General features: G+C 41.3%; 1 protein-coding gene across 1 annotated transcript in view; it reads left to right on the forward strand.

Annotated features, from left to right (window-relative positions):
- The window catches only part of Slc9a9 (solute carrier family 9 member A9), a 528927-nt gene that overhangs the window by 120629 nt on the left and 394766 nt on the right, over positions 1-13532 (forward strand). Inside the window, exon 5 of the mRNA XM_027410941.2 lies at positions 13087-13202. Coding sequence (XP_027266742.1) covers positions 13087-13202 — 116 coding nt within the window. The remainder of the gene's footprint in view (positions 1-13086; positions 13203-13532) is intronic.

Consider the following 13532-nt stretch of genomic DNA (forward strand, 5'->3'; position numbering starts at 1 on the left):
CTGCATTATGCCTGAATCAAAAGCCTCAACTCAGACCAGATGAAGGCTTGTAGAACACTTTACCTCAGTGTCTTATAGTGTAAAGCCATTGTCAAGCTGGGGGTTGGGAAGTAGTGGACAAGGAGTAAAGGGATAAGATTAAGTCATATCTATTGCCTGGTGGTGTATAGATCATAATACTTTGCAATAGTCCAAAATGCCCTCACTGATCAGTTAGTATTGGTCTCATGTAGGTCTAACATTAGTCTGGTTACTTAATATTATGATAGAAGCATTTGAGAACAACCTCTAGATAAACCTTCTTTAAGAGATACTTGGGTTTCGGGGCATGGAGAACAAGAGTAGTGATGGCAAAGCTCAGATACATCTTGGAATCATTTCTGTATAAGTAGGCATTTTATAGGCTGTTGTCCTTTAAAGTGTTGGGGCAATTTCTTTTACATTTGATTAGTGGATAAGTTTTGTTATAAAAGCAAAGCCTCTGAGAAATCTGTCTACTCTAAAGAGTGAATTGAATTATTACAAAAGAAGTTCACCCCATGCCCTCAAAGGAATTTCAAGTAACAGGCTGTGTTACATGCAACACAAGCAAAACAGGCTTCTTGAAGCTTTCCATTCTAGATTTAAAATCTTTCAAAAGTGCATTGACATGATTGAAAATGAATCGGGGCAAAGAAATAACGTTTGATTTTCATCTTTCACAAGATAAATTGTTCATTCTATCTTGTCATTAATAATGACAACATATTTTAAGGCCATCAATCAAACAGCAACTAATGTAACATCTTAATTTGAACTAAATACGTTTTAAACATCTCCATTATTTATCAGCTGACTGCTTGCTGGGATATTGATCTGATTGAAGAAAATCCAGAGGGTTGCATTTTCTTGTCATTTACATTCTGTTGCAACCAGCAGTTGTTTTCAGGGTTCCAAATGGTACAGCTGGAAAAGAGAAATATGCTTTAGAGACTATGAAATGAGATGGAAACTTTCCTATGAATGATATATTAGGCAAATTATATTTAAATCATAGGCTTTTTTCTCTTTGCTGAAAAAAAAAAAAAAAGCTTCAGGGGATTGGCATGGATTGCCAGTTCAGGTGAATTTAGGAGAAATAAAAATGACATCCCGGTTCTGCTGCCAGCTGACTTCAGTGTGGCTTCAGCTAAGTCACTGACCCCATCAGGTCTTGCTCCCTATAGTTCTGCAAGAGCGGTTCTGGACTAAATTGCTGGGCTGTTTCCTCTGACACTCAATGTAAACAACTGGTTCGAAAGAGTGCTTTAGTTTCACACTTTGAAAAAGATGGCAGAGCACAGGCAAACGGATGAAGAGCTTCTGCACACCTTGTGACAGACAGGTCCCTTGCCTGTGCAAGGGGAATAGTGGGAGTTGATTCTCTCCCCTCCCAGCAGAAGGAAGTCAAATGAGATGATGGTCACACATAGGCTTTCAAAGGTCAAAAGTCATGACCAGTGCTTAAAGGTTCATTCACAGCTACTCTTCCGCTTTTGCCTGGGTGAATTTCATAATTCTATTTAAAAATGTGTTTTTAAGTTATTATTAGTATTTAATTGTGTGTGTTTGTGTGTGTGATGTCTATGTGTGAGGGCTCACATGCCATGACACACGTGGAAGTCAGAGGACAACTACATGGAGTTGATTCTCTCCTCTCACCTTTATTGGGATCTGGGGATGGACTGAATTCAGGTCACCAGGACTGTGAGGTGAGCACTTTACCCTCAGAGCTGTCTGGCTGCCTCCCTCCCCTTGAGATCTTTCTGGACTGCTTCCCCAGTATTATTCATCAGGATATGTGCATAGTTATGTAGGCATTTTATGTATCACACACGATACTCATATACGTACACACATATTTCATATCAGATACATAAGTTGATATAATTGGGCTCAAAACAAAGAGGCCACCTACATTATTCTGTTAATTAGCATATACAGGTACCTTTAGTAAACATAGAATTTATTCACAGGTTTTTATGACATTTAAAATGAAAACATTGAGGATTCACTTTGACACATTCTACAAACTTCTTAGAACCTTGCAGTGACTGGTATCAGATGTGACCTAATAAAAGGAAAGACTGTCCATCTATTGCTATTAATATACTCCAAGAACTATATATCCTAATTTAGAGTGTCTTGAACCTCACACGAGCCCTCCATGTATTTAGCTTAAATATTGTTGTGGGGGAGGTCATTTTGTATGCTGTGAATACATGTTTCTCTTATTGGTTTAATAAAATGCTGATTGGCCAGTAGCTAGTCAGGAAGTATAGGTGGGGCTACCAAACTAAGAGAATGCTGGGAAGAAGGTAGAGAGTGAGTTGCCTGAGAGACACCATGTAGCCACCAAAGGAGTAACATGCTGGAGCATTATGGGTAAACCACAGCATCATAGCAATATATAATTTAATAGAACTGGGATAATAATTAAGAGAGAGCTAGCCAATAAAAAGCCTGAGCCATTAGTCAAACAGTTTATATCTAATATAAGCCTCTGTGTGTTCATTTTGGGCTAAATGGCTGTGAGAACAGATGGAACAGAAAACTCCATCTTCAACATTGGAGCACAAGAAGTGATGATTCAGAAAGTTGTGTTGAATCCTGACCACATTGTTGAACAATGAACAAACTTTAACAACATGATGCTGGAACTCACCTACAGAAAGTCTGCTTTATTTTTGTCAGAAGTTAGCCAGCATCATAGCCTTTAAATGATTCATATTCATTATCGTAGTCTTTATATGATTCTAAAGGGTGGCAAAATTTGTAAGCCCATGAATTAGGCAATCTACTAGGGAAATTCACTGAGCTAACTTTATCCACAGCACATGCATTACTCCCACTTGTTCTGATAGCCATTTGTCCTTTCTGTATTGTGACTGTCTATTCTTCTTTATCCCATAGTCATATCTGATCTTAAGCAAACTATTGCCTTCTTCCTCCTGACCATGATCCCCTTCTCGAGTGTGGTCCTTCAATGAGTGTGGCTGGATTTGTATTGTCCTTAGGATTCTTCTCAACCTTACACAAGTATGTTTGAAATCATTGACACTGAAGGGTGGGTGGGCTCTGTGCTGGACACAGCTCCTTTTCACGTTTGAACAGGGAATATGATAAGCATAAGATCAGGATGTCTTATCAGGTTCTGTCTACATGTAGTTCTTCTTTTTCCTTTCTTTTCTCCTCTACATTCAATATTGCAATTATGCCCGTTCCATATTCATGTTAGGGTTTATATCATATTTCTTCCAAGAACCTTAAGGCACTTCACAGAAGGGAGTCTTGATCCCCAACAGGCAACTGTGTAGTTTGCTGCAGCAGCAGGAACTAGCACAGAAATGCAAATGCAAGGATGAGTGAAGCTTCCAGGAGATGCCAGGAAGGAGGCAGGAAGGAGGCCTATGCAAGACAAAAGGGATTCAGCTTTCTTCCAATAGTCTCAAGGTCAGAGACTGGGATCCCATCCAGGATTAAGTAACAATGTATTTTTATCACAGCTTGCCGTCTGCAGTATTTTTCCCTCTTGAAAATTCATGGTGGTTGGTGGTAGGTCCACAGGTCGCCAGGTTCAGAACTGGCTGGAAGGAAATGAAAGGAATAGGACTCCTACAGCTGTTGTCAGCACCCAGAGGGAACATCTTCTGGGCCATATCTAACCCTGAAATAGATAAGATGATCTCCACTAGAAGCAAAAGACATAGTGAGGAACTTTAAAACTTGGGAAACTAAGGCACAACTATGTTAAATTGCCTTCTTAATACTAAATAGTAAAAAAAAGAGAATATTTTAAAATCTCATATTCATTGTTGATTTTACCTGTTTATGACATGAGAATCATGATGGCTGTCCAACTGAGTGCTCTCCCCCACCTCACACATACACACACACACACACAAACACACACACACACACACACACACACACACACACACACACACGTTTCAGTAAAATTACAACATGTGGCAGATGGTGGTGGCACTAAGATTACCAGTGGTTGGGTTTTATTTGTTTGTCCATGAGGTTTTTTTGTTTGTTTTTCCTATGTTAAGAAGAAACTGCCACATGCTCCCAACAAACATTCAAAGGTACATATAATCCTACCATCCACTTTGCCTTCCTATGCTCCTTACCATGATGAAGCCAAGTCACTATTTTTAAACTCTTCTTTGTGAACTGCAGTAAGGCACGAGCATCTTCAGAGCTCCTCACTGATCTGAAATCAATTCACTTCCCACGCCAGATCTCTGTCCGGAGAGACTTGAGTCCCCTCCTAGCCAGACTCACTTTCTTCATGTTCCAACCTCTCTTCTACCCATTATGATCTCACTTTACACTCTATGGCCCTAAATTAATTGATCCTCTTGACACTGTTCAACCTCTCTGACCTTATTAGAACATCTCTGCCCTTTGACTCCTGTGACACTCGTCTCTCTGGTGACAGATTCCTGGCCCCTCTGTTTTCTTCATCCTCTTTTAACTTTCTTGAAGTGATGGCATCCCCAGGCCTTAGTCAGGGGCCTTCTTCTACTGCATGTTCTTTCTAGACTTTCATCTATACCAAGGCTAGACTAATGCACTGCAAGCATTTGCTCTCAGGGCTAAGTCTGAAGCAAAGCTCCCACTGATCTGTTTCAGACCCCCCAACAACCTGTCTCATTACCACAGACTCGACATTTCTAAAACAGAATTTCTGTAAGATAGAGGACCCTCAGATTTCTCCAGAACTCAGAATTGTATATGTAAGTTGTCTTCTCTCTAGAACACTTAGCCACAATATGAATGAAACGTAAGTTACAAATGAGCTAATGAACTGTTGCCCTCTAAGTGTAATCTTCTTGAGAGCAAGAATAATATCTACTAGTAATTGTTTGTTGAACGAAGAAGTTTAGTGTTCAAATTTATGAATTCTTAAGGGGTTGAAATGAGTGAAATTGGCTGGAAGGCCCAATCCAATGCAACATAGCTCTAAGGACTTTGGGAGTTCTCCAGTGGGACATTACTATTTAATGTATGCTCCAGTAAAAACAAAATGTGATACTGAAACCATCTGTAGCACATGAACAAATAAATAGGAAAATATGCAAATTCAAAGGAAAACATTTAGGCACAGAGTTCAGAAATCCATGGGCTGAAGAGACAGCTTAGGGCTTTAGAGTGGCCACTGCCCCTCCAGAGAACCTAAGTTTGGTTCCCAGCCCCCACAATGAGTGACTTCTAACTGCTTGTAAGTCCAGATATGTAGTGCCCACCTTTTTTTCTGGACTCAACAGATCCCTGCCCTAATGTGCACATGTTTGCATATAAGAATGCACACATACATGCTGTAGGATATTATTGTAACTATGTAAAGATGTTTTACATTAGTGTAGGCTGCAGAATATTACTTTAACTGAGTAAAGGTGTGTTTCATTTGTTTAATAATGTAAGAATGTTTGTTTAATTATGTAAAGATGTGTTGCTTTTGTTTCACCTTGCCTGCCTAAGGCATCTGATTGGTCTAATAAAAAGTTGGCCAGCCAGTAGCTAGGCAAGAGGCATAGGCAAAGAGAATAAATAGGAGGGAAGAATGAGAGAAGACAAGGAGAGAACAAGGAACAAAGAGAGGGAAATGCCTGAGACCAGCTAGGCAGCTGCCATCCAGCAGCCACAGAGTAGGACATACAGAAGGAAAGGTAAGAAGCCCCAAGGCAAAAGGTAGATAAAGAGAAACAGGTTCATTTAAGTTAAAAGAGTTAGCCAGAAACATGCCTAAGCTAGGCTGATCTTTCAAAACTAATAAGTCTCTGTGTCATGATTTAGGAGCTGGTAGGTGCCCACCCCTCCCCCCCAAAAGAAAGACTGGTACATATACCATTGCCATGAAAATGGTTACCAACTATCCAAGGCTGTACAGACACTAAATACAAATGACAGGCCTACAGTGGAACCAAGGTCCTGCTTTTTTTTTTTTTTTTTAAGATTTTTTTTGATTTAGCAGGCCAGCAGAGAGCACCAGATCTCATTACGGATGGTTGTGAGCCACCATGTGGTTGCTGGGAATTGAACTCAGGACCTCTAGAAGAGCAGTCAGTGTTCTTAACCTCTGAGCCATCTCTCCAGCCCCCCTCAGACCTGACACACAGCTGCCCACCTGACAGGGTTTCTCTGTGTAGCTTTGGAGCCTATCCTGGCACTCGCTCTGGAGACCAGGCTGGCCTCAAACTCAGAGATCCGCCTGCCTCTGCCTCCCGAGTGCTGGCATTAAAGGCGTGCGCCACCAACGCCCCGCTTCCTTCACCACACCCTTATGGGCGAGTCTTGGGTCCACCTGGCACCTGTCCCAGGACTATTGGACGGGGCTAGGGTGTCTCCCTACAACACATAATTATAAATAAAATAAATCTTTAAAAAATTTCAGAAATTCAGGTGCGCATTGATTCTGGGGCCTGTGGGTCCCAGATTTCCTCAGTATTGAGTGAATTCCACATAGTTGACTGTTTCTTGTGCTCAGGCAGCTATGTGATCCTTTAGAGTGTAATAAAAATAAACCATGCTTCCCTTGCTTAACCATTAAGAGTTCAACGCAAAAATCCTCTGTTCTTGGTGATGTAGACAAAGCTTGGTGATGGTTATGTTTTTAAAAAAGAAAAGGAGGAGAGAGAAATTTAAAAAAAAATACGGAGATTATCATGGCACATTTCGAAATTATCCAAGCAACTGAACACTCTGGAACTTTTTGTTTTGAAACATTTTCTCAGCATGCCTTCAGGTGTGTAGTTTAGAGGGCGTGAGACAAGATGAAGAAATTTAAAATTAGCACATGCATCCTGAATGCTCAGTAAAGTATGCTGCGCATTTCCCCAAATTCTCTTGCCCAGTGCCCTTCATTACAGCAAGTGACATACTGCCATTTTGTTACTCTAGTGACTCTCACAGAGTCCCAACCCTGTGGTCTCCGTAGCAGCTGTGCTCCACTTCCCGAAGACTAGCACAAAGTGGGTAGGCATCACGCTTCTTGTGCGAGCCCAAGATGAAGTCAGTGTTGTCAACAGCTGTGCTGGATGAGGCAGCACCTGCCACCCCTCACCTGGGAGGCCACTAATTGCAGTGACCCCGGGTGACCTCTGTCTCAGGTTTGCCGCGCTGAGACACCTGAAAGGGTTTCTGTGTGGTGCTGATAGAACACAACACTCTGTAAAAATATATGGCTGCTAATGAGTTCACTTTCTAGGCTCCCAGTTAATATAATCATAACTAATCACCTTATTAACGACAGTGTAGCAATGACAGTGGTGTGCCAATAGATGACGAGCACAGTAAGAATAACTTATTACAGTCAGCAGCGATAGTAGCTGTTGTTAGAGCCGCCACAGTAAAAGTGACCAAAATGAGCTGCTTCAGTTTTTTTGTGTTTGGCTTTTTTTGGAGATTTTCTTTTTGCATTGCTTTATTTATTATGTTAATTCAAGGAAGTAACTCTGATTATAATTAGCTTTGTCCAGTAGTTCATCTGGAGTAACTTATTAATTTACATTTTTAAAGCAAATGTGTATGCATCCCCACCCACGCCCTGATTTCACCAAGCATTCCCAAGCATTGCCAAGTTGGGCTAAGCGTTTGTGTTTGTCCACCCATATTCAGCTCAACGGAAGCTCGGAAGCTCGCTGCGTGACTATTTAACCTCTGTGACTCTTGATTGTCTCATTTGTGAAGGGGATAATTACAATGCCTTCCTCAGAGGACTGTGAGGATTAAATAGCACAATGACTATCTATTGTCTGTAACAGAACTCACTAATGTGCATTATTGTTTGTTTCTACCATGGCTATTATTGTAAAAGAATTGGAAAAATGCAGTAAAGCAGAAGAAAAGTTCACATTTAATTCCTTTTATGTAACTGCTATTAACAGTAATAATGGATCCTGTGCCGTTCTAGTTTGCTTTCTATTTCTGTGAGAAAGACCATGACCAAAAGCAACTTTGGGAGATGCAGGGGTGGAGTGGAATGGTAGGGGTGTCTGGGTATGGGGTAGTTAGGGAGTGGGATGTGGGGACTTAGGCCCTACTGGGGCAGGGAGGGAATGAAGAAAAGACAGGCAGATGGTCATGGGGACAAGTGGTCTGGGCTCTCAGATAGAGAAACTGCAGTGCCCTAGAAGCATAGCATCCAGCGGGAGAGCAGTCTTCAGGCTGACAACACCCAGTGGGAGAAAACTATGGTGGACATTTTCTGCACACACTGTAGATACCTATACTCTGAATCCCTGAGGAAGGCTTTGCCATTTCCCCTCCCTGGGTCTTACGTGGTAAGGCTTTGCCATTCTGTGGGGTTGAGGTCCTTGATATGGCTGTGCCTATGTCGACAACATACATCCACTCAGGGCCTCATCCATTCAGTTTCCTCCAGTCCTCACCAATAACGATAGCCAGATCACACCCGAGACTATGAGAACCTGGCACTCTATGCTTGAGGATAGGCACCTCAACATCCAAAGTAGTCCCAGAATAGCTGTCTCTTACTGGAGAGATGACCAGCTGTTACACAGTCCTCAAGGCTGGGACCCCAGGAGTCCCAGTATAGCACTAGAGGTCTGGAAAGTGCTTGGAGAGCTGTTAATCCTTAATCCAGGATGGAAGCTTGAGAGCTTGGGTTCTGCTATCAGGGAAGGCATCAGCAGTGGCAGCAACAGTGGGCAAATCAACTCACTGACGTGATGGAAAGCCACACCAGCAGAAGGCAGCCTTCCTTCTAGCCACCCAGATAAAGTAGCTGAAAGTGCTGCCCCAGTCAGGGTGGGCCATTACACGTCAATCAAGGCAATTCCTGGGGGCAGAGAGGAGTCCCTACTCAGGAAATTTTAATTTGTGACAAGTTGACATAAGAACCAACTATGATAAGAGAAAAGGATATTTGGCTTACATTTCCATATCATAGTTCATTATTGAGGGAAGTTGGAGCAGGAACCTGGAGGCAGGAACTGAAGTAGAGACCATGGAAGAATACTGTTTACTGACTCATTCCCTGTGGCACACTCAGTTTGCTTCCTTATACTACCCAGGTGTGCCTGACTAGGGATGGCACCACTAATAGTAGGCTGAGATCCGTACACACATTACTGCTCTAGAAAATTCCCCCCGACTTGCTTACAAGCCAATCTGATGGAAGCATGTGTCCTCTTCCCAGATGATCCTGGCCTGTGTTTCCTTAACGAAACCTAGCTAAGACACGTGCTTTCAGTTTTCCTGCTTGAACTAATGCCTAAATTTACTCAACTTCAAAAAATTTAATTTATTTATTAAATTTAATTTGTTAAATTTATTAAAATTGTAATGAATTTTCCATACCCACAATATTCTTGTACATAATTTTAATGGTTGAGTATTGGTCAGTCAAATGTGCTGTAACCTTCTTTGAGCAGTTGCTGTCATAAGTACTTGTGATCTGAAACAAACTGAATACATGTGTTTCAGAACATATTTGATTAATTTATTGATATTAATGCATAGAAACATTTGATGAAATACAGACTACTTTAACAGTGCTTTGTAAGGTGAATTGCCATATATGGGGACATCAGTTTTATTTATAGCAATTGTTAAAACATGGCTTTTAGCTTCCTCTTAGCTTCACCAAGCATAGGTAGCAGGTAGTGTGTAGTTTTCTCTTTTCCAAATTAATGAATTCTGAACAATGTGCAGTAAGTATATTTCAACTCTGAGTTTCTTCTTCCATAAAATTAACTAGTAGATACAGAACTCAGGGATATGATAGTAGCTCGTGATACTTATCGTGGTTCTGTAGGCTGGTGGTGTTCAGTGTCTTAAGTTCAGTTCAAATGAGAAAGGACCTTTGTGAAATTGGAGTGTGAAAAAGGGCTGAATTGTAATTGTCCAATGTCAATTGGGGCTGACCAATACTTGCAGATTCCAACCAAGGGAATGATGGTGATAATCAATACTATTTACATTTCTGGTTATTTTCATTTTTTTCCATCCAATAAACCATTGTAGCCAGAGTTTCTTTTCTCCCGTAGCCATTTAGCCCCAAATGAACACATAGAGGCACCCACTAATTATAAACTGTTGGCCGATAGCTCAGGCTTCTTACTGGCTAGCTCTCTCTTAATTTTTAACCCATAACTACTAATCTATGTATTTCTACATGGTTTTATCTTACCAGAGAACTTTCAGCATGGTATCTTCCCAACAGCTACATGGTGTCTCCCTCTGGCTGCTCCTCTCCTTCCTCTACCCAGAATTCTCCTCATTTGCTAGTCCCACTTATACTTCCTGCCTGGCTATTGGCCAATCAGTGTGTTAGTCATCAACCAATAAGAGAAACATAAATACAGAAGAACATTCCCCATCACCATATGGCACAGATCTTCTTTCATTAATTTCTAGTAGAGGACCTGATATGGTAGGCATTCAATAAAAATATGTATTGAATGACAACAAAATAAGCAGGTGAATTTCCTTGGATCTGGTGGGAGATTTTGTATTTGGCAGTCAGTTTGTGTCCCCCTGGGGAAATTACCCAGACTGAGGCCCTGGGACTTGCCTCTCTGCAGCTCCTGTGGTCATACCCTACTGGAACAGTGTTTACTAATATTGAGTACATTTGACCCGGTTAAGAGTCAATTCCCACCCTGGAATCCATACTCTGCAAAGTCAAGTTGAGTGTCTTATGTCTAGTTCACTGAGGGTCCACTTAATAGTTCAGTCTAGAGGATGGTGTCAGCCTCAAGTTGTTAATAATATTTCAGTCCTGCCCCCTGGACTGTCTTGAGTGATTACTTCATGGCATGGCTAAGAGTTCAGTGCATGAGACAGCTTATCAGTAGAGTGGGAAACATAAAGCCATTCTTCAGGTAACACATTATGGTAGCTAAAATGCCCGGCATTGGAACCAGGCTATCTGAATTAAAACCCTAGCATCCTGCTTAATTTGCCACGTTACATAGGTTACTGCATCACACTGTGTAAATACTTTTAACTTTACAGGATCCACTGCAGATTAACTTAATTAAAGCAGGTGAAGAGACAAAAAACTGTAAACAAGTGCTTCCTATCTTCACCTTCAGGGAACAGTGGGAAGCAGCTCCTTGAGAGGGCTAAGAGCTGGACACCAGACATTGCTTTTTTAAAATTCATCCTCCAACATCTCTGTGGGCCATTATTGTTACCCTATCTGACGAATGGAGGTACCGAGAGCTAGACAGTTTTAATAATACCCTGAATCATATAGGTTGAATATGATAGTGACTGTTCAAATGCAGCTCTGTCTGAAATATCCCCTTGAGGAGATGGTTCTCTTAGCAGAATCGAAAGTGTTTGTATCACTGTGGAAACCGTTAAGTTCTAATAGCTGGCGTTTAGCCGTTTCTTAGCCATGCTCACAGCCTCAGCCTATTTTTAAAAAGTAGACTGTAAGTGCATGTGAGGATTTCAGCATCTGTCTAGAGACTGGATGGTCTGTAGTTTCTAAGGACTATTGCTGATTTTAAATTATGTTGGTATGGAGGATCAGTTCACCAATCTCTGTATTTTCTCTATTGGGGTTTAAGCCAAATCAATCCTTTAAATAAATTAATTAATAACAAACTTTAAAGTTTTCATTAGCATATGTTAATTAAATATAACAGTGGCTTGGTAGTGCTAATCCGTGTGTGATGAATTTTGGTCATATTAACCTCTCCAGTACCCTCTCTTGTCTCCTCCCTCTCCAGCTGATCCCCCTACCTTTCTCGGCTAGTTCCCTTTGCACTTTTATTTAATTTTATTTTAGATTATTATCATTCTTTTGTTTTGGTGATTAAGCTTAATTAAAGTTACTTAGAGAAGGAGTATAAGTGTTTTGTTTTGTTTTGTTTTGTTTTTTCAGGAATGTCAGTAACTTAACCCATGTCTCTTCTGGTTTTACCTAGAGAATTGCTTTGGGTTTTTCATGATAGTCATGTCATTTCATACAATGTACTCTCAGCCACTCGATGACTCAGCACAGGCTTCTGACCAGGTTTATAGTACTAGATGTGAATTCCCTCCAGTGAAATAGGCCTCAAATTCAATCAGAAAATGGCTGGTTACCCCCTCAAAGGTCATGCAACTATCTCACCAGTGGGCACATCTTGCTTTGGGGGTCAGTACTGTAGCTTGCAGGGTCCACAGCTGAGTAAGATTGTTGATGACAGTGGTAGATAGGGCCTTCCAGCACTGTGCAAGCTAGCTGGCAGACAGGCAGCTTCCAGCTCAGTTCCAGCTCGACTGTTTGCATTCTGCAACCAAAGTATGTGGTATCTAGTTCCGGTGGGCAACCAACAGCAGTGATAGGAGCCTGTATCGCTTTCCCCTTCAGAAGCTCATAGGGATGTAGACTACCCCTGCTACTGGGATTTTAATTTACAGACTTCTCTGCTTCTGGGGCTGGCTTTCTTTTAAAATGATAGGATGGCAAATTTTGACCCAGAAATGTTGCATTCCATGTTGTAGAGATATTTAGTTACCCTTTAAATCTTCATTAAAGGTGATCTTTCCTCACAAAACCAAATACATAGTCGTTTTAGTATTGTCTTCAATACTGTCGAAGCTGTGTGTGCTTCTCCACCCACAGTTGGAATTGTCCTGACACCACCAGCAAGGCTAGCTGTGGTAAAGGGGCTGCTTGGCTGTGGTGTGGCTGCAAGCAGCCAGCAGTCTTCTCACCAGTGACAGGCTTGAAACCCTTTTCAGATATCCCTAGCAGATAAAACGAGAAAAACTGGAAACGAATCCATTTGCAGACATCAATACAGCTCCTGTGTCTGTAGGCATGATTGGCTGTGCCGTGCTTGACAATTTTTGACATCCCTGAAGCTTACCATATTTTCCACGGCATATGCTATCAAATATTTTGTTACCACTTGCTAGGTGAATGGGCTGTGAAATTCAGTGAACATACTGTTCAGAGCTGAGAGAGCATAGTGGCCCTGAGTTGGTAAGATTGGAGGACTGTGCATGGTACGGTAAAATGTTCTCTGAGATAGCATGGGTTTACACGGGATCCAGTTGAATGTTTAAAGGTCTTCTGTTTCTCTTCTGCAGGTTAATTATGTATGGCTTTGTGAAGGCCATGGTGTATGCTGGCCAGCTGAAGAGTGGGGACTTTCATTTCACTGACTGTTTATTTTTTGGTTCACTGATGTCTGCTACGGATCCAGGTAACTGTTCAAATAATGCGTTTCTTTCTTCAAAGAATCAAACATTTAAATTGACAGTTTCTCCACAGGCGGTCATCTAGTCTCCCTGGTAATAATTCTTCATTCCTCATCACAGGCTGTTGACACATCTATAAGTGAATTAAATAAAAAGTCAAGAAAGAAAAGGAAAGAAATAGGTGATATCTGACAGCTCCCCAGAAATTGGTCAAAAAGCAATCTCCATAGTGGAAGGGACTTTTTCAAGCCATTATGACTGCTCTCCAATTTAGAGCCACTCTGAGCTGTTGTCCTTACATTTGCCTCTACTCAACATATCTTCTTTCGAAAATT

The sequence above is a fragment of the Cricetulus griseus genome, chromosome 4 (assembly GCF_003668045.3).
Source record: "Cricetulus griseus strain 17A/GY chromosome 4, alternate assembly CriGri-PICRH-1.0, whole genome shotgun sequence".
Taxonomy (NCBI): domain Eukaryota; kingdom Metazoa; phylum Chordata; class Mammalia; order Rodentia; family Cricetidae; genus Cricetulus; species Cricetulus griseus.